Raw genomic sequence first — 21,988 nt, forward strand, 5'->3', positions numbered from 1 at the left:
CTTAAAGTCATGAAAAATTCACACGCAGCTAAAGCTAATAAACGTAAAAATACACCGAACACACACAAATCCCCAAAGCAATTTCATATATTTCTCGGCCTGAGACGTTCCTTAGGAGAAAGAAAGATTCCACACCATAGAAAAGACAGCACTACGACATACTGGTATTAAAATCTGCTGATGTAGTTTAGTTCTTAGTCTACTTCATACCCGTCACTTACGTAGCCGGCCTCCTATAAATTAAAAGGCGCCATTAGGAGGCTGTTTAGACAAAACGTGGCTCCAAAGCTTGTTTAAAATAATTTTTTATTGCCCAGGATATTTTTTTCTTGTGTCTTATTTTTTTTGTTTGTTTTCTTTTTTAATAACTATAAATTCAAGCTTAGGGAAGCTTGCTTTGTCTTGAAAAAACAAAACAAAACAAAACAAAACAAAACAAAGCTGTTCTATCATTTGCTAACCTGATCTCATTTGAAGAGAGAGATGGTAATTATCTTGCAAGAGTAAAATTTATACCATGAATGATACAGGTCTAAGTCTGGTGGCACTAAAAGGAGACGATAGCGTTGTTGACAAAATTATAATCTGCTGGTGGCATTTGCGGAAAAAGAAGCCCTTGCAAATTTCTAAATAACAGTAAACTCTGTTAGGAAATTCTAAAGTGTCTTACAGGCCAAAAAGGGAATGAGGTTAGTAAAATGCCTCAACAGAGTTTGAATAAAATACTGGATTTGAGTGTTACTGGAACTTGGATATGTAAAAATAGGGCGGTAGGTTGGGTCATGCTTACAATGGTCTCAAGTTCAAATAAACTACTGTGACAATACACCACTTCACAGGTCACACGCTTTTCCGGGGCTGTTCTTTCCTTCAGTAGGTGCTGGCGGAAGGTGTGCTCAGTCGCTTTCCAATATAGATGCTGAAAGGAAACAGAGTACATCGTGTCTCATCGGTGTCAACGGCTGCATACCAACCAGCTGCCCACAGGCCGAACTGTACCTAACAACTCCATGCTGTAAAAGACTCTAAAGGTGTATGCGCACAGTCCCCCGACACCCTAAAATCACTGCTGACTTACTTAAAACTAGTCACCAGCCAGCCAAACTGGTTTTCTGTAATTATGTTTACTCATTAGGCAGGACTGGACAGCACAGGGGCAGTGATCAGACAAAGTAAAACCAGAGAGAACAGATCCCTCCAAAGAACAAAGCATAGCCAGCTTCCTTTGACATGTTTCCATAAAGTGGGCAGAAGGTCCTACTGATCGTTCACATACAAAATACAGTAACACGCCAAATTACAAAGCTGCCAGTGCTTCACAGTGGGCTCGTAACTAATCATTTAACTCTTCAGGATTAAGGCCTAATATTACTTTCCTGTGCCAAGTAAGTATTTTACCATTAAATAACATAAGCAGAAGGGAAGTTAAGGAAAATAGGAAGCCAGTCCCACCCCCCAGTGTAATAAAACCAACTTTCTCAAATCCTTTTTTGCTACACTCATCTATAACAACCAGTTACAGTCATACCAGCAAGTGAGACAATCTGAAGACTAAGAAGGGGAAAGCAATCAGAAGGTATAAAAACCTTGAGGGCAAATGAACTACCGTGCAGTCAATACTGGAGGGGAATTTAAACTCCTCCCCCTGCCTGCCCTCACACCAACCCCGTTCAACACTCACACACTCCCTTACTCCACGAACCCCTTCATCTTTTCTGCTTTGTGATCATGGCCTTTGCCATCACAAAAACAGATCAAGCACCCAGGAAGACAAAAGGAGTCTATGGGAAAGTCATCTGTATGTTTCCATGTTTATGATGATAAGTAACCCTCTCCCATATGCCGAGCTCCTTACAGGGGAGGTAAGGGATCACATAGCTTTTGCATATTATATAGAGAAAATGACTCTTTGCACATGCTTAAAGAGAATAACAGATATGTCTTTAAAAAAATAACGACTAGTGTTTAACTCTTATAGTCTTTCAAAAACAGATTTCCTCAACTGTTCCATCAAGACCAAAAAAAAAAAAAAAAAGAATTTAAAAGACATTCCTGAAAAATTCATCAGTTATAGGTAAATGTGGGGTCAACTTTAGAAGAATAAATGAAAATGCTACAAAAAGAAAAAACAGGATCCTGAACCAACCTACCAAGTTTCACTCAAGAACTACTCAATAAAATGGTGTATTTTCCCACCTGGGGAAAAAAAATGTTCAAAACAACCCCAAATTCATACACTTAGAGGTTAGTTTACTTTAAAACTTAGCTGATCTTGATGAATCCCTAAATTCTATCCCTGAAACTAATAAACACTGTATGTTAACTAAATTGAACTTAAATAAAAAATAAAAATAAAACTTAGCTAATCTTGAGTAATTTATAAACAAGAACAAAATGCAAAAGGAAAAATCAAGCACAGAAGAGCCCCCTTAAAGATGACCATGGAGAGGATTAACATGAACAACTTATTTTCAAATAAGAAAAATAAAACCCCACTACTAAAAATGCTTACCAATAGTATCTCAGCTTCAATAATTCTTTTATGCTCTCCCTATTTGCACTGAAACATTAAAAGCAAAACAAATACAAACCATTTCATGCCTATTTCTTATGTCTGGAAATACAAAAAAGGAATGAAGGGAAAACCCATTAGGAGTCCACCAGTACTTACCCTAGGCCCAAAGCCAAAACATGAGAGAGGAAGAGAGACGGAATGAACACCTTAAGGAATTCTGCGGAGAAAATACCCCCTTTCTTCATGGCCCCACTTTTCCTCATGCTTAAAGAGACGGAGCGTTTGGGGTGTCTGAAGTGGAACTCCCTGGGGGACGAAAGGCAGAGGCAGGGGTCAGAAATGTACTTGCTGAGAACTGCCCAGGAGTGGGAGCGGCATCCGCCGTGTCCCCTGAAAAGACATGTGCAGGGACTTACTTAGGTGGAATGTTTTCAGGTCTACTGGACCAGTCGGACACCCAGTCGACGCTTTTCTTCAAAGCATCAACTTCTTTCTCTCCTTCTGCAACTTCTTCTTCTGACTGTGAAGAAGAATTACAACTTTAAAAAAGAAAAAAGGAAGCCCAATTGTTCCTACGACGAAAGATAAATCTAGACAGAAAATACATGAAAACTCTATGGTTGTGCATCAGCAATTTTTATTAAGAAACAAGCCAGTTTTCTAAAAACACTGACCCAACGATCTGAGATCAGGGCATTTAATATCTTAAAAAGAACCTGAGTGGGTCTCACTGTGGTTCTATCTAAGCATAGGATGTGAACCTGAAAAAAGTGCACTTCAGGCTGTAATGCTCACTAAAATGTGGAGAGTATTAATAACTGTTGCATCTGGGTGATTCTATACAGAGGCCCACAGCAACATTCTCTTTACTTCTGTTCACACTTAAAATTTTTCATTATTAAAAATAAAAAAAAATCTCCAAAAGTTTATGCTAACCAATATAAAGTGAACAGAAAACGAGTAGGAGATGCGATGAGGAAATAAATAATAATAGTATTTACTAATCATTTATCAAGAGACAAGCATCATTCTAAGCACGTTACACGCATTAGTAATTTTTACCTGGCAACAACCCCATAGAACAGGAATTATTAATATTCCATTTTACAGACGAGGAAATGAAGACATAAATTTAGTAAGTGCCTGAGGTTCCATAAGTAATAAGAGACAGGGCCAGTATTTAAACTGGGTAAACTGTTTCTCGAGTCCCCAACTCCTTAGCATTAGGTTTTTACTTCCTGGAAGGAGATTCTATTTTTTTTAGACAAATCACTATCTAAACACTTCCCAAGGTTTATTCAAAACTACTTAAGCCAAAAGTTTTTTGGAATCATTTATTTTATACTGACTTAGAATTTGACATTTTTCGCATCAGACAAATGAAAAAGAAGTCCTTTTTCTTGCTAATGATAACCTACAGTTTCAGGCCGAGAACAAGCAAAATTCCCAAAGCTTCTCTTTCATGAGAACCCACAGGAATGAGGCAGTCCTAAAAATGAACAGCAATATTCACTCAGCTTAAAGGAATGTGATGCTAGGACCTCAAAGCCAAGGGTCTCAAAGCTAAGAACTGTTTTGATTTGTTACTTTGTTTGAATAGGATTCTCTCTTTGACCAAAGCTTTCATTCTTTTCGATAGATAGCTCTGAAATACAGAGCTTGATATATTCATGTGATTCTTTTTGACAGGGCTAGTTCTCTATGAACTAGGTGCCCCAGGAAGGTATAATTCAGAGTGAAAGGGGCTATCCTATCTCTAGAGACCATCAAATCGAAAGTGAAATCCCTGTACATTTTGCTACCCTGGTAGTATCATTCTTATTTAGTTCTGCTGGACTTGGCAAATTCCACTGAATGACACACTGTAGCCTTTAGGATCAAGCTTTTTCCATTGGGTACTGAGATTACTCAGAATCATGAGCTGGCTCTTTGTGGAATAAATCTGAAAACAGCCTAAATCAAAAACATTAAGTTGTTACGATTTACTTATAGATCAGTTTGTGTACACACAAGAGCTGACTGTATTCAACACACTGCAGTCACTCCTGCTTAGAGTTTCCAGCCTGGTCTCACATGGCTCTCCTTGAAACTGCTCACAGGCGGAGGTTTAAATCTGTGAACAAGTTAATATTTCCTACTTTCCAAGAGAATGTTAATGTAATAAGATTTCAGGGCCTAATTTACTTTAAGATGATGTCATTTTCTCTCAGTTGAGCGAAGCAAAGTTATCTTTGGAATACTAGCAAAAACAAACAGATTCCCCAAATCAGTTTAGGATGCTCACCTCAAGAACCAAGAATCCTACGCTATCCTCATTTACTACTGCTGTGTGCTTCCCGTTATTAATCTTAAATTTGCCAGTTTCAGGTTTTAAATTACCTTCCAATCCTTGGAAAAATGCACTTAATATGGTAAAAATGCACTTAATCTAATGAAATAAGATTCATGCTTTTAACCTTCTCTACACCTACATTTAAAAAGATTCTGATTATTTTCGCCTGTTCTCATGTGCACGTCCTTTACCTTCAAAGCACTTACGTGGTCCATGCCAAGTTCTCTAAGTCTCTACGTGCGGGTATTAAACCGCACAGAATGGGGTCCATAAACCCCAGTTTTACACGAGGGGAAAGGGAGGACATTTTCAGTCTGTATCACTGATACCCAACACTGTGCTGGCCTCTTCAGTCCCAGAAACACACTGCAAAAATGACTTCAAGAGGCCTCCACAGTCTATTTGCTGCCATAAAACGGAGACTCTTGAGGGCTACGGTCATAAAAGTGTAGTCTGAATGATCCTTTTCCTAAATGCATTACACCTTAGGCTTCTTCATACCACAATCACTGGGCACATCTTCGTTCATTCTCATGACCTTGTGGACCCCCTGAGATCAACCCCGTGAGTGGACTTATTTGAGTAGAAGGCACAGGGCTGCAGGCTCCGAGAGCCCTGGTTTCCATCCTGGCTCTCTCACCCACTGGCTCTGTGATCTCAGAATAGTAATTTAATGAAGACAAAGCCCCACTTCTCCCATTTGTTCTCGGGGCTAATATCATCTCTTTCACTAGACTGAGAACATTGAAAGTGGGAAAAACCTTTTTTAAAAATAAATTTAGCACCTAGAACATATCTAATATATATTAGTGTCTTTCCTTCCTCCTCCTAGAAAAGGCTTAAAACGTTCTATATTCCTCATACAGACACGCATAAAAATGTTCGATAAGAGCAAGCCCCATAACGGTCCTGTGGTAAATACTTCTGTTTGCTAACCCTAAGCTCGCTTCTCATTCATGAAAAAAATCCACCCTCCCAAAACCTAAAACTATTAATTTTTAAATGATCATTTCTTCAATTTTAAAAAAGCAATGTAAAAGGATTTTGAAAGTTTAAATAAATCATACCTACTGATTTTTATTAAAAGTCTTACTCTAAAAAACATATTTTTCTTAAGGGACTTAAAACTGGTTTTCTGAAGATGTAACCATGTTTAAATGGACTGCTCTGATTGTTAATATGGCTTACCCAACAACGCTGACAATAACTAATGTTTGTTTAGGTACTGGTTTCTGAATCAGGACCATACTAGCAATACTACCATAATCTGACACAGAAGCCAAAAATGTTACATTTTCTCTCCTGAATTTCACAAATTCCTCTGGAATTCTAGGATGGACGTAGTCAGCTCTACAATTCCACTTAAATTTAATCATCAGTTAAGGCTAATTGTATACTGCCACTCCATGAATCAAGACAGCACTTATCAGAGTGTTTCATTTGGTTGTTAGGTAGATTATTATGGGGCAAAAGTATGTGTGAAGGGGTAGGGAGGTCTAAGATCAAATAAGCTTGGGAAACACTTGGTTTAAACAGATTCTTCTACTGCAAGAATTGTCAGAGCCTTTAATGTGCTATACTATGTGCTGTGACTACTGCAGGGGGAGGGGAAGGGAGCCCAGGGACTATATTATTTCCACTTAACTTGACTTCAGAACTACGTTGTAGAGCTTCCCATTGAGCAAATGTTCCTCAAAGCACATTCTGTAAAATGCTAATCTAGATCTTCAAATTATCCGCAGAAAAGACAATGTGAATTGAGGACATCTTCCTCAGGAAAGACAACAAAGAATTAATTTCATTTCTCTTCCTTGGGATTCCTTAGTACACTTTTGCCATGGAAATTATATATTTTCTTCTTCATTAGTTATAGCTTATGCACATGGCAAAACCAACATACATTAGCCAGCAGTTCAACAACTGCAGTCAGAACATCTCCGTACACGAGAGCCTTCTCTATAATATAAAGCTCATCATAAAATAAATTCATATTCAATCTGTAGATTTTCTAGGTTTCAGAGAACAGCACAGAGTATGGAAAAAGCAGGGGAAAACTGTGCAGCCTTCTGAAAGAGAAAGAATACTGGGTGGACCCAACATATTATGCACAGAATTTCTAGTGCAAAAGGGGAATAGGACATTATACAGGGAGAACCCCACAAAGCAAAGTTTCTGTCTGACTGCACTTAAACATTCCTTCCACAAATACTCTGCCAGCCCATGAACACCATAGAAAAAGGCAATGGTTCTGGTCCTCACAAATTTGCACTCTGGCACTTCTAGGCGAGTCCACACATCAATACTATAGTCAAGGGCCAGCTATGAGCATTTTAAATCGTTAGTAACAATTACTTACTTATTGTAAATTTCAGAATATTAACTGTTGTACGCTTTCAATACTATAGCCATCTATTTTACTGACAATGTCAACTGCTAATGAACTACATTTACCTTCTTTAATTTAAGGAACCCTGCAAAATTTAGATGAATTTTATCTCTAGCTGTTGAAATTTGTCTGAAAGTCCGGATGCAGAAAAAGTTTTCACGCCCGGTTCTACAACTTTCCTTGTCATTTATTATTTTGTGACCTTAAATAAAACATCCATCTCAGCTTTCTATTTACAAATTCAAGAAACTAGCCCGGAATACTGGAATGATACATTACACAAGAATTTTCCAATTCTTTTAGGGTGAGAGGACCCCAAATTCTCAGTTGCAAAGGCTGGTACAACGAGGGCCGTATCATCCTAAGTAAATTCCAAAATCAGAAACTGAAGAATTTAAAACAGCTTCAAACTACTTTTTAAAGTCTATTCTTATTCCTTAATATATTTTAGCAAAACATTTAGAGGTTCGCATTCCTATTTACTGTACATCAGAAAAATGAGCACACACGCGTGCGCGCGCGCGCGCACACACACACACACACCTGAGAGCTATGGTCCCTGCTGGTGTGCATCTCCACATCAAACATAATCTGTCCATCTTCTTGTGGGGAAGGGCTAGAAGAGAAAGAATTTATTTAGCTATTAGTTTTAATACTCATTTTGTCAAGTAGTTAACCTCCACTGGAAATTAGAAGTTACAGTGGTATGGCTTTGAAAAAGCAGGAAATCAAAAAGTATTATCTTGAACCCAAAGAACAAATGAAATTGAGCACTCTTATTCCCAAGTGTTCTGGAATTCTGTGCTGGTGATGAATTCCTTTGCAAGGATAAATTTTCCCATTTTTATTCTTTTTCCAATAAAGGTACAAAGATCTTCAAATTCAGAAACCTTCAAATTCAGAAACCTTCAAATTGGCGTTCTTTTTCTCAGAGTTCTTTCATCATTAAATAATTCATCACCAGTGATTTTCAAAGTGTGAAAGCAGTTTTCAGAGTCTAGTTGGTTTCCAGCCTCCCGAGGAGCTTCCCAGGTGTAACCTGAAACCGGCCCCCACACAGGAAGGCAAGGAGAGGGAAAGAGGCAGACCACTTCAGGGTGAGAGGTGGCAGCTTTAAACAGCAAGGGAATTTACAGACAGGCTTGTCTTGGAGTGACAGTAAGGTGAGCAGATCGCACCTACCTGCCAACTCTTAAAACTTTATGCAGAGACCTTAACTGGGTTTAGTCACGTATACCACTCAGTCTCAACACCACATTTCTGTCTCAAAGCTGTATTCTTGAGGAGGCTTCTGGGAGCCAGGAAGGCAAGCAGAACGCACATTCCAAGGACAGGGGAGGGAATGGGAAGCCTCCGATTGCCCAAATCCAGCTCCTGGGTCAACCTGCGGTCACGTCTTCTCGAACACCTCCCCCAACACTGTTTCAAAGGGTCTTCAAGGTTAAAATTGTTTTCATGATACTATTATGATTTGCCTTTCTTATTCTTATTCTCTCATTCTTATTCCATGTATCGTTAAATTTTCCAAAGGCTACGTGATGTGTTTTATCACAACAGCCCGAATGCAAAAGCAAATGAGAATCCAGCTGTTTTCTATTAAGCCAGATAATAAAGAAATTTGCAAAAATGTAAAACAATGCCACCAGTCCTTACTAAATTTTTTTTGGGTTATGAAAAAGTTATTTTTCATTTAAAAAGTATACTCATCCTGAAATGCAATGGGTTTATTATTGTTGAATGAATACATATTTTTAAATCTGTTTTAATTTCTAATATAGTTAAATATCAAAATATATAACCCACATCAACAAAAGACCTCTGGGGATCCTAGCAATTTTTAGGAATGTCAAGGAGTACGGAGACCAGAACCACCATTCTACTTACTTCAGAAATATTTGCTTTGAGATTATTTCAGAGTGAATTATATAGGTTTATATATGAATATAGAACCTTCAATGAAAGTACAAGATATATTCCCAGAAACAAAAATTTACAGATAAACTTTTAGACAAAAACACATGATCATGAACTATACTTGATATGACAGATGAAAACAACACAGTAAGTTCTATTCTTAATCTTATCAATGATTCCTTGTGTAACCCCAGCAGGCCACTAGACTTTACACACTCCACCCCGCCAAATCTAAACCGAAGGAGGGATGAAAACGCTCCAGGCTTAACCTGTTCAAAGGAGTAGATGTTATCTGTTAAAGCTACCAAGAGCGCACGTACAATGTTATTAACATACAGAGATGACAGTGAGACAGACTCAAAAATAAATAAGATCACCTGAAATGTGTCAGACTGATTCGGCCTCGGAGCCTCAGACTATTCTAATTGACATAAAAGAGCCTTAAATGGGGACAGCAAAAGAGAAAAGCTGGTTCTGCATCACACAAATATGTTAGCATATTTAGAAATTTTTTTTTTGAACTAGAAATCTTAGGCTCGATGGGGCGCCTGGGTAGCGCAGTCGTTAAGCGTCTGCCTTCGGCTCAGGGCGTGATCCCGGCGTTCCGGGATCGAGTCCCACATCGGGCTCCTCGGCTGGAAGCCTGCTTCTTCCTCTCCCTCTCCCCTGCTGTGTTCCCTCTCTCGCTGGCTGTCTCTCTGTCGCATAAATAAATAAAATCTTTAAAAAAAAAAAAAAAAGAAATCTTAGGCTCGAGCACAAGAACCAGGTGGAAGGAGGCACTCCTGTTGTCCTCAGTTTACTGTCATTATGCTCATATAACACCCTTGCATTCACAGCCAGAGATCAAATTAAGAGCCAGTCTCACATAGACAGGAGCAGGTCAAGGCAGCAGAATGACATAGCCAGGAACCCTACAGAACCTCTGCTCTACTTCCACACTCTTATCACTGCACCAATCTCACTTAGAAAAATACTAAACATTTCACTGGTAAACGGTTTACTAATTCTAACAATTTGGAATGCATTAGAGCTTCAACCCTGGCTCATATCAGAATTAGCTGGGGAGCTTTTAAAATATCCTCATGTCTCTACTCCATTCCTGACGACAGAATATGAACCTCTAGGGATGTGGCCTGTACACTGGTATTTTTAAAAGCTCCCTGGGTGAATCTAGTGTGTAGGTTGAGAACTCCTGCAACAGGGTAAAACGCAATACAAAACACATAGGGGTTATCTTCTAATAACCACTACAGTGACAAAAATGTATCTCTGGAATAATTTTTAAAGTGAAAATATAGTTGACCCATGAACAATGCAGGGTGCTAAACCCACCCTGCAGTTAAAAATCTGTGTATAACTTCTGACTCCCCCAAACTTAATTACTAATAACCTACTTTTGACAAGAACCCTTACGGATAACATAGTCAATTTACACATATCTTGTATGTTATAGGTCTTATGTAGTGTATTCTCATAATACAGTAGGCTAGAGAAAAAACTGTTAAACTCGTAAGGAAGAGAAACTACACTTACAGTGCTGTACTGGATTTATGGGGAAAAAATCCACATGGCTGTACAGTTCAGACCCATGTTGTTCAAGGGTCACTGTATATACAAATTAGGTTCGGAACGAATATCCAACAATCCTAAAATGTTTCCACCTACAAAAAACACTCCTCAATGACTTCAAATATAGAGATGCGTGGCAATTCAAACGACATGAATTCTGAAGACATTTTGAAATGTTAAGGTGTGTTAGCACAGGACAGTATTACTGAGCTAGAGTCGGAGGCCTTCTCTGAAGATGACTAGGAACCCCAGAGCCTAAAGATACAGAAGCTGAGGGATAGGAAGTGTTCAGAAGCACGTGCCACGCCTTGCTTCACATGTTTAGAAACCTAACTTAAACGTGATCACAGGAAGGTAAATTCGTATTCCATCACAAGTGTAACTACAACCACAAATGAAATAAGATGACCAGAAAAGCAAGCAGGAGACTTTTTCTCTGCTCAATGACAACAGCAAGTGAACAACAGTTGAAGAGACACACTGATACCAATGATCAAGGGTCATGGACTTGAACGCATAGTAAAAGTCTTATAAACAGGCCCAGAACAAGCAGAAAACTTCAGAAACCCATTATGAGTCCCGTAATATAAATGCAATATACTATAAACTTCATTCTGAAAGACAGACGAGCGCTGTTGCAACTGGAATCAATGGCAAGCTGCTCAGCAAAGAGCCATCTGCTCTGCTTCTGCTTATAACAAGAGCCATCCCAGGCTCCTAAGAAGCACAGGGACAAAGGCAGAGATGAGACGGGGTGGCGGGGGCGCACGGTGTGCCAGAGCCAGCAAACCAATCCTCTGCTACCTTGGTAACATCAGTGGATTATAAGACATGCAGGAACTTCAAACATGACTGAACTCCTATTTCTCCTTTTAAACTTTTCTTGACAAATAAAATATGCTATATATACAATTTTTACAAAGTACAAAAATATTCAGAAGAAAAATATCCATAATTTCATCTCTTAGAGATAATCACTTTTCTTTTCAGTATACATTTTTAAGTGTTTCCTCAGTCTCTGCCTTGTGCATCTGCATTTTCTATAGACTAATGTCAGTTAACTCTTGATTAACCAGAGGATCATCCAGTATCCCATAATGCTCATAGTATGGCTGCCACCAGTCTAAGAAGTGTCAGGTATACCACCCATCCCTCTGGAAAAAAACAAAGCTTACACTGCAAAATAAACGAACAACTCAGTTTCATCTTACTCATACATATCGCTATATCCTTACTCTTTCACCAGAAGCAGCCCTTCATCAGTGGAATTACTTTCCCCAAGGCAAATGTAGAAAAATGAGGTCTGAAATAAAAGTTCCTCTGAAGAAACAGAATGGCCTTCCAAATATCTGCAGACCTTGGTTGGTGTTTCCAACCATGCAAATGCCGCTATAACTTGAATCAACCTGCGGTTTCCAGGACCCACACGTTTACTGAGTGTCTACTACGCACCAGCACCATGACTATCAAGGGTACAAAAGAGATGAAACATGACCCCTGACTTTTGGAGCCTCACAGTCTAGAAGGGGAGACAGATCCATAACTGGCAGAATGCGATCTGTGAAACAGGACACAAAGGAAAACGGAAGAAAGTTTAATACTACAAGTAAACATTTATGCCACTGACTTTTAAACTGATAAACATCAAAACATGATACAATCTGAACAAGGAAAGTCATTTAATCTAGGGATAAACACCAGGCACTCAAATATTTGTCAATTAGCTATGTGATTTAAATACACATGCTGTAGTAAATCAGGAGTCATATTTTGTAAAATGAAAATGAAAGCAGATTTATTTTTTCTAATGGTAAATTAACCTTGTAACCCATCTGTATGGGTCTCACTTACCTGTCACAGTGAGAACTGGCTCTTGAACTACTCTGTCCTGATTCGTGTTGTGCATCCAAAAGAATCTTCTCCATGTCTCCATTGTGGATAGAGGATGAGGAAGGTACATGTTCTAGCCCCCCATTTTTCCCATTGCCATTATCATTGCCATTGCTGCTGTTCATGGGTAGCTCCACCCAGGAACCTGTTGGACAAGTCAGATAGCTTAAGTTAACCACAGCAGAACCAAACTCTGTCATGTGCACATAGATGCGAATGTGGTGAATTCTGATAAGAATTCGGTCTCGCCTCAAAGCAAATGCAAGAGTATTCAGAAGAAAATAAATAAGGAGAAACAGAAGTCTAAAATATATATAGTTCCTGTTCTTGAAGTAGGTCACACAATCAACCAATTTAGAAGAAGCTGGAACTCTACAACTAGTATCTTAGAAAATGGGTCTTTCAGCCAATTTTTCTCTCTAGTTAAAGCTTAGTTTAGATATGATAAGCACTTCACTGAAAACTTTGAGATTGCTTTTCAAAAAATAAATGGCTACTTTATTACTACTTATCTTTAATATTTTAATTATATATGTTTAATATAATGTATATATACATTTTTCCCATAGTCCACTTCAGCTATTTAGTTGTATCGTCCCCACAGATGAAATAAACCTATGGCTCAGAAACTTCATAAAAGTCATCTAAATAGCACAATTAGAAGCTCCTACAGAACTTTAATCCAATCATAAAATTTTCAATTTGTGTACAAATGTGCAGCATAAAATTAATGCATCTAGCTCTTAATTAAATCCGGAGATAATACTAAAAAAATTCTGAAAAAAGCTTTCTCTCTACCCCACAAATTAGTTCCTTCCTTTCCTTTACACCTCACCTCTTTCCATCCTCTCCCCTATGCACTAACCATACCTTGTGGACTTGTCCTTTCTTCTCTCCCACGACTTCCTATTTCCTAGGGTTTCACTAAGCCTTGTTGGTTTTGGGGGAGAAACTGCACATCTGTACAGGAGACACTGAGGTTTTTCTCAGGTCAACAGTCAAAGAGGGTGGAGCCACAGAAAAGGGGACGTGGCCCTGGTAATCTGGATAGCTCTTGAAAATATTTATTTATTGGCTCAATGAGTTTGCTGAACACATTAAGGTGCTTTCATTTTAGTAAGAACTGGTAACAGTAGCCAATAGACCAATTTCACAACAAAAAGAAACACTGGTGAATTTTCTTCATAATTTCCATTCTGTACAACAGATTTTGCTTTAGAAAATATAACCAAGCAGGTTGACAGGACCATTCCTCCAAACTCTCAGCAGAAGCCTTAGAGTTCTGTGGCTGAACAATCTTCCATCAGTAAATCAGAAAAACCACTGAAAGAGGCTCAAACCCTAAAATGCACTTTCAGTGAGGTGAGGACTATTCTAGATCCAAAGTGAACTCAACATCATCCTTATATGAAGGAAAAGCTCACAGGCAGGCCTGGCTGGAAATCTGACTCCACCACCTACTCTCTGCCTGTCTTTGAGCTTCAGTATTCTCATTTGTAAAACAGAGATATAAAAATACAGAACCCTACCTCCCAGAGCTGCTCTGAGGATTAAACACAGGACACAGGTAAAGTACCCAGTAGGTGGGAGACAGTCAGCTATCTACTAGTAAAAAGACCTTATATTTGTTAAGTACTTAGAACAGTGCTTGCTAAATAAAAACGAAGTCACCCCTTCTTTCCTTTCCCTCTAAGGCAGTCCCAGTGGGTGTCAGAATCCCATTACCAGCACCAAATCTTTGGGACTGTACTGCCAAACAACACAGTTGTAGGACATCTCTGTGACCTCATTCTGTACACAAAAATGGACACAGACTAGACAGAACTCAAAACTGATTAACAAATTCAACTAGCAAAGCTAAAGCAGATTTAACACTAAAGATAATTTAACTAAATACTTTGAGTGCCTCTGGAGTATATAAGAAATACGCCAAAATCCGTAAATTTAGAGTTCTGCAAAGTATTTTAACAGGAAAGAAACAAAAAAGAAAGAGGTATATGATAAATTTTTTTCTACTTGTACTGTTTTCTAGGATTGTCAAGCTTATTTTATTTTTTTTTATTTTTTAATTTTTTTTAAAGAGCTGAAGGCAGACGCTTAATGACTGAGCAACCCAGGCACCCCCCCTTTTTTAAAAAGATTTTATTTATTTGACAGAGAGAGACACAGCGAGAGAGGAAACACCAGCAGGGGGAGTGGGAGAGGGAGAAGCAGGCTCATTGGGCTCCATCCCAGGACCCTGGGATCATGCCCTGAGCCGAAGGCAGACACTTAAGGACTGAGCCACCCAGGTGCCCCTGTCAAACTTATTTTAAACCAACAGAATTAGTTCTTCTTGTATAGAACCCCAAGGATAAAATAAAACAAACAAAAGACCTGAGCTGCTCTGGTAGAAGAACAAGGAACCAGGAGTTCCTGATGGGTCTCTGTAGAAGCCAGTCTTCCCTAAAATAGTTAATGTTCACTTCAAGTAGCTGATCAGAGAAAACTGGCTGTAACAGTATCAGCTTTTCCAGACCTTACTTTTTTGAAGGACCTCCAAACCAATATCTAAATTCTATTTTCTACATTAAAAATATATGAGCAATCATAACCTAGGAACTTGAGAAGACATACCTGGAAAGCCTTAGTAAAACTGATCTCTTGTGACTGGCATCACACCCAGCATAACTGAAGTCACTTCTACTTAAGGCAGACAATATTTATCTGGCATATTATTAATATGGTGGTTAAGAGCACAGACTGAAGGCAGACTCCCACTCTACCACTTACAGCTGTTACACCCTAGACAGGTTACTTAATCCCGTAACAGTTTTCTCAACTGTAAATTGGGGAGAATAATTATATCCACCTCATAGGGTTGTCAGCAGGCTGAAATGAATAAAGCATGGAACAAAATAATGAAGGTCGCTAGTACATGGTAAGTGCTATGTATTAGCCACTTTTATAACTATACTCTGTACCTTTTAAAAAAATTTCTTACTGCAAAAATGTGTTTGTTGTTTTTTTAAAGATTTTATTTATTCATTTGAGACAGAGAGAGAGAGAGAGCATGAGCAGGGGGAAAGGCAGAGGGAGAGGGATAAGCAGACTCCCCGCTGCACCAGGAGCCTGATGCAGGACCTGATCCCAGGACCCTGGGACCATGAACCCAGCCGAAGGCAAATTTCCAACCATCTGAGCCACCCAGGTGCCCCTAAAAATGTGTTTTTTGAAAATAAACATAAAGCAAAAATACATTTCCTCCCAATCTCCCATTCCTATTCCCAAAGACCACTTTTTTAAAGATTTTATTTATTTATTTGAGAGAGAGAGAGTGTGTGTGTGCGCACACACAAGCAAGGGGGAGTGGCAGGCAAAGGGAAAGGGAGAAGTAGGCTCCCAGCCTGATGCGGGGCTCGATCCCAGGACCCCGGGACCAGACCCAAGCCCAGGGCAGGTGCTTAACCAACTGAGCCACCCAGGCGTCCCAACAAAGACCAATTTTAAAAGGTTTGTATGTCAACTTCCAGAGTTTTTTCAATTAAATACAGTTCTGTTTCTTGCTTTTACAAAAAAAATTTAATTGTACTACACGGATTTTTCTGTAAGAAGCATTTTTTTTTAAGACTTTATCTATTTATTTGAGAGACAGAGTGTGGGAGCACAAGCAGGGGGAAGGGCAGAGGGAGAAGCAAACTCCCCACTGTGCAAACGGCCTGATGCAGGGCTCGATCCCAGGACCCTGAGATCATGACCAGAGCTGAACACACATGCCTAACCAACTGAGCGATCCAGGCACCCCTGTAAGAAGCGTTTCTTACCTAACAACTTCTGGATGTTCTTTCAATGTCAATGTATATTGCCTTACTTCATTCTTTTTAAACAACTGCTTTTGAATCTCATCATAAGGATATACCATACTTTAACCATTATCCAAATGTCAAGGCTAACCACTACCCCAATTGTCTCTAATATTGCTATTACAATCAGGTCTTCAATAGATGATAATTTGACAATGTGCATTAAGACACCTAAAAAGGTAGATTTCCCTTAAATCATAGATCCCATAGACCATCTATGGAAATAAACAGTATTGCAGAAAAAGTTATACACACAGATATTAAAAGCTTCATCTTTTGACTAAGATGGGAAAAAAATAAACTTGTCTTTCTCAATAGATGGACTACACATGCTTTTCATTACCTAGTTCATTCCTGATTCACAGTCTCAGAATTTCTTATGTTCTAACTCTACCAATTCTCACAAAGTCCCCTTCTACTTGGAAAGTAAACAAGACAAGATATGAGGATTGTGCTGTCCAAGCAATACAAAGTAGAAAAAAATCTGAGTGAATTCTCTTCCTAATAATCAAGCTTTAAAATTAAAAACTGCAGGCTCTCTGTTATATTAAAAGACTACTTATAAACTGAAAAGTGTTCTCTTATGCCAGACTCTACATATACACAATACATGAGACATTTTCTAGTTTAAGTCTTTGAGAATTGCTAAACGATTCAGAATTGCTAAGAGATTCACACTTCTACGTTTTGTAATATGGTACATCGTGAAGGTTGGTCTGTAATTGTGATTACATTCATGACTGTATGCTGTATATACTCTTTATAGATTTATAATCACTACTTCAATCCTTTTGCAAGAAGGGGAGTGGGAGAGCTGAGGCGGAGGAAGGGAGAGAAGGAAGAAGAGTAGTTCTCATCTTTTTCCACAACTTTCCAAGGTCCCATGTATAACTCTTATCCTAACCAGGGGTAACACATTTCATTACATCTTATGTTCTTTCCTCAAAGCCTTTATTTTATTTCAAGTACTTGATGCTGTAATCCAGACCAAGAACAGTAACCAAAATTCTTCTAAAAAAAAAAAAAAAAAGTTGGTCATTTTGCACAAGTGGGTACTCACACACCAGCTACTTATGTATTCAAAACGGTATCATGAAGTAGTGAAGTTTCACATGCTATAGCCTTAAAAGCCTTCTCACCATACTAGGGAAGCAAGTATATCATGGTTGAAAATGTTTAAAAAAGAAAAAAGGAAAAAAAAAAAAAAAGGCTGTACTTCCTACTTTAAATACTAACAAGAATTTTACTACTACCTTGATTTTCCTTACATTACCTACCGAATTATACAGCATAAATGTCCTATACAAATATTAAATAACTTGTTAGTTTTCTTAAGAATAAAACCGACTGGAAACTGGAAAAACGTCATTTTTACTTTGCCAGTAGTTTAGACATTTATCCACTGATTTGTAAGGAAAATGAACAGTTCCCCTACAATGGTTAAAAAAAAAAAAAAAAAAAGGGAGAGAGAGAGAGAGGGAAAGGTTTCATTATTCCAAATTATTTCAGTAATTTGCTGTTAAAACTCTGTCTTGACCCCTGAGCGGAAGAAAAATCCCAAACCACAGATAATCTGTACAATGAGTTCATCTCCTGTGTTTCATAGTTGTGCAATTTTACCCAACAACGAACTTCAACTTATCAGCAATTTGGGTAGTATTAGATGTCTGAGTAAGTTGTTTTGCCTAGTACCCAAAAATCACTTGAAGGAATCAGTAAGGATTCTTGTTTTGTTTAAACCACTGTTGTATAATGAACTGAAAACACAAACAGAATAAAAGGCAAAAGGGGAGAAATTAATACGGCACTAGCTAAAAGCTTTTCAGTAACTTTTCAAAGCTCACCCTATTCAAAATAAAATATTCTATCTAGCAGATTTCCCAAAGCCAACATTTTGATATCACACACAGACTGAGTGTTCTTCCACTTCTGTTAAGAGCTAATACAAACGTAGCAGCAACTGATTGGCCAACAACATCAAATACCTCATAGGTCTATCTAACACCGAGATAAACAATCAGACAGCTCAACCCCATTTGTTGTTGTTTTTGTTAAATGGTCAAAGGAAACTAAAATTCCTTTTTTCCTGTGAAATCATGTATGCATACTAACCAAACAGCTAACTTGTAAGTATTGCAGGAAAACGGTGAGTACAATTAAGAAACAGTACCCTAGAAAGAGCTAGATAGGCAGGTCACCTCTGTACTTTAGGTAGAAAAACATACTGAGAGAATAGGAAACACACATCACCAGGGGATTCTGGGCTACTAACATGTCCTGAAAGGAACACTAGATCATTTGAAATCTCAGCTCTAGGTCCTAGCCTGCTGTGAACTTGGACAACACACTTATACTCTTGCTCTCTTTACCAGTAAATAACAGAGACAGTTACCTCTAAAGTCTCTTCCCATTCTAAAATTCCATGCTTCCAAAAGAGTATGCTAAAAACGGGTAAGTAGTGTTTTAAGTACACATTAATATATGAAGCAAATAACGTTTAAAGATACATAAATTAATCCTTTCTGTGGGAAATAACATATACTTAAATTCCAGAACATAAGACACTTGAGTTTCAAAAACTCAACATTTAAGAAATTTATCCATCAAAAGATGGAACAGCAGCAATAAGCAATGAAAATATCTTCAAATACTCAAATTCTATTCCCATCTTGTAGCGAGGGGACAGGAACTCTTTTCCCTAAGATAATTTTTAGGCTATGTTGGAACACCTCCCTCTTATGAAAGATTGCAATGCCTCGGAATGTCATTTAAGCATCCAAATGATTTTTAAACGATTTCATCTGGCCATATGCTAACTGTCCCAACTGCCTCTTTCATGAGATCAATTACAGAAAGGTTAGGCAAGAACCTTTCCAAGAAGACCGAGCTTTCAAGACAACTGGAAAAAACCTTAGGACAAGATGTCTGAGCACCAGAATGTTATGATAAGCAACTGTAGCTGGTCGTAACTCAAATACTGCACATTAACTTCCAAGCGCCTCTATCAGTGTGATTTTAATCCCGCTTCTGCACACTTATTGCCCCCAGATTCTATGATTTATACAATCCTAGATGGTTCAAGAGGCTGTTCACAAAAGGTTTTCAGGCCACACAACTCCATCGTTTGAAAAACAAAACCAAAAAACTCACTTGGGCCAACTCTCAAAAAACAAACAATAAAAAAAGTAGCATAGCCTCCTTACCCCCCACCCCCAACGTGAAACAAGTAACCACTAAATTGCCAAATGATTTTCCTGACCAGCCTGTGGTAACAAAGGAAGGGAACTGGAGGGCTCACATTCTGAGCCCTAAGGGAAGGCCGACCCAGAGAGGTGGGGTCAGCGAGGCCAGGCCGGAGCCCCGCTGCACACCTGACCTCCCGCGCGTCCCCCGGCCGCCCCCTCCCCTCGGCCCGCCACCCGCGTCCATCCCCCAGCGTCCCCGCTGCACGTCCCCATCCCTGCCCACGTCCCCTCCGCCGCCCGCTCCGCCCACCCCGCTCCCCGCGCCCCAAGGCCCGCCCCCCCCGCGACCCGATTGGCTCCGATCAGAGGCCCACCACAGGTGGGATCGGCTCGCCCCCCTTCTCCTTCCACCCACCTGCCCTCCTCAACTGCGAACTCAAGCAGCCCCCAACCAAGACCCCAGGGAGGGGAGGGAGACAGGGCTAGAGGAAGACAGGAGCAACTCCTCCTGACAGGTGATGGGAACTGTCAGTTACCCGGACATCCTCAGCCTTGGCCAATGGGCTGCCTTCTCCTCCCGCCCCCCCGCGCGGAGCTGGCGGCGGCGGCCGGAGCAGCTCCTCCTCCCCCCATCTTCTTCACCGAGCCCACCGGCCCAGCACTCACTATTGAGGCCGGCTGGCGGGGGCAAAGGCTGTTCACCTTCCTCGCAGTTGTTGTTGTTGTTGTGCGGGGGCGGCGGCTGCTCTACTAAATGAGACGACATTGTCGGGTGGCTGCAAGAGCTGTGGCCGCAGCAAGACCGTCTCTGGTTCTCGGGCAGTAACACAACAAGCCGAGTCCCCCGCCCCCTTTTCTGCGCCTGCGCAGTCCCTCCCCCGCCCCTGACGTCAGGGTGCGCTCCGGCCACGTGATGACAACACAACATGCGACGGGGCGGGGAGGGGGAGTTCCCAGGAGAGCTTCAGACCTGGAGACGCGGGAGTCACGCTGACACGCGCACCTGGAATGAATTCTTGCGTGTCATTTGTACTGGCCTGATGGAGTGACTTACGCGGGTGGAACTGAGATAGAGGTTAGGGAGAAATGTGTAATGAGGAAGTGTTAAGGTGCTCATGTGTTGGCACCCAAATCTTCTACACCAACATCGCTTAAGCCAATCCCTGAGCATTTCTTTTTCAATATCTGTAAGGATTCATTTCTGTGATAGGTATCATGGTGACACAAAGGAAGCAAAAACCCCGGCGCCTCCCTGTCATAAACCTAAAACAAAGCTGGCAATACGTTAATACTCCAAACAGGAAACAATGTAAGGCAGACCAGAAATTTTAGTTAAGATTTCTTTAATTTTAAATTACAAATGTAACACGTGATCATTGTAAGAAATGGAAAATTCCAGGAAAACATACGGAAGAAAACAACCACCCAAATTCCATCATCTAACCTATTTTTGGGACTTGACATGGGAAGTCATGTTCCGTATATGTGGGTGACAGCAAACTTTATATTTCTAAACGCTCCACCTATTTCATCTAAACATGTCTTTGTCCATTACTTGGTCTGTGTGGCATATATTTCTCTCATTCTGTCAATTGTCTTTTAAGTTTGTTTCACTCTGCAAAAGTTCAAAATTTTCATGCAGTCAAATCTATTATTTTCATATGATTTGGGAACACCCTTACACCAAGATTTAAAATCTATTCCTTATAAATTTTTCTAATCTTCTTATAGGCTTAATTTTTATATTTAGGGCCTTGATCTATCTGAAATTTATTTTTGATGTGTTGTAAATTAATTAACTTCCATTTTTCCCAATTGGGTAGTCAACTGACCAAACAATATTTATTATTTTTTAAGTCATCTTTCCACACTGATTTGAAACTGTACCTTTATCATGTTCTAAATTTCCTCAAAAACATGAGTCCATATAAGGCCTCTACAATAGCTCTATCAGGTAAAAGTAAGAGAAAGTTTGTCCTCCTTTGTCTTTTCAAAACTTTTCATGACTACTTAATCACTCTCTAAATGAGCTTAAAAGTTGACTGTCCAAGATTGACCATGTGTTCGTAATTATTGAAGGTGGTGATGGTTACATTAAGCTATTATTCTAGTCTTGAATACACTTGAAATGTTCCATGCTAAAAATGTTTTTTAAGGATTAATTTGTCAAACATTGCAAATTTTTTTAAGATTTACAACAGAAATGTATTCAATTAATAGATTAATTGGGAGGATAATTGACATATTTACAAAATTAACTTCCCATTCAGGACTATTGTCACTCATTAAAAGAAAAAGGTAAGCAGTATAGCCAGCAAAATTGAGTTTATTCAGGAATAGCAGAGGAGTTGA

The 21,988-nt window shown here is 39.4% G+C and overlaps 1 protein-coding gene across 3 annotated transcripts; it reads right to left on the reverse strand.

The window, feature by feature from the left end:
• Positions 1-289: 289 nt before the first annotated feature.
• Positions 290-20,480, reverse strand: BNIP3L (BCL2 interacting protein 3 like). 3 transcript variants are annotated; one of them, XM_040626483.1, is made up of 6 exons: positions 20,303-20,480; positions 12,571-12,754; positions 7,777-7,849; positions 2,932-3,035; positions 2,672-2,821; positions 290-919 (listed from the first exon to the last, which is right to left on the reverse strand). In XM_040626483.1, the coding sequence occupies exons 1-6, from the start codon at positions 20,400-20,402 to the stop codon at positions 871-873; spliced, it is 660 nt and encodes a 219-aa protein (XP_040482417.1). In that variant the 5' UTR covers positions 20,403-20,480; the 3' UTR covers positions 290-870. The 3 variants fall into 3 exon arrangements, with proteins under 3 accessions (XP_040482417.1, XP_040482418.1, XP_008700272.1); XM_040626484.1 differs by having other exon boundaries at positions 20,339-20,476; XM_008702050.2 differs by lacking the exon at positions 20,303-20,480 and adding an exon at positions 13,480-13,633.
• Between the last annotated feature and the right edge of the window lie 1,508 nt (positions 20,481-21,988).

The sequence above is a fragment of the Ursus maritimus genome, unplaced genomic scaffold, assembly GCF_017311325.1.
Source record: "Ursus maritimus isolate PB19 unplaced genomic scaffold, ASM1731132v1 scaffold_11, whole genome shotgun sequence".
Lineage (NCBI taxonomy): Eukaryota > Metazoa > Chordata > Mammalia > Carnivora > Ursidae > Ursus > Ursus maritimus.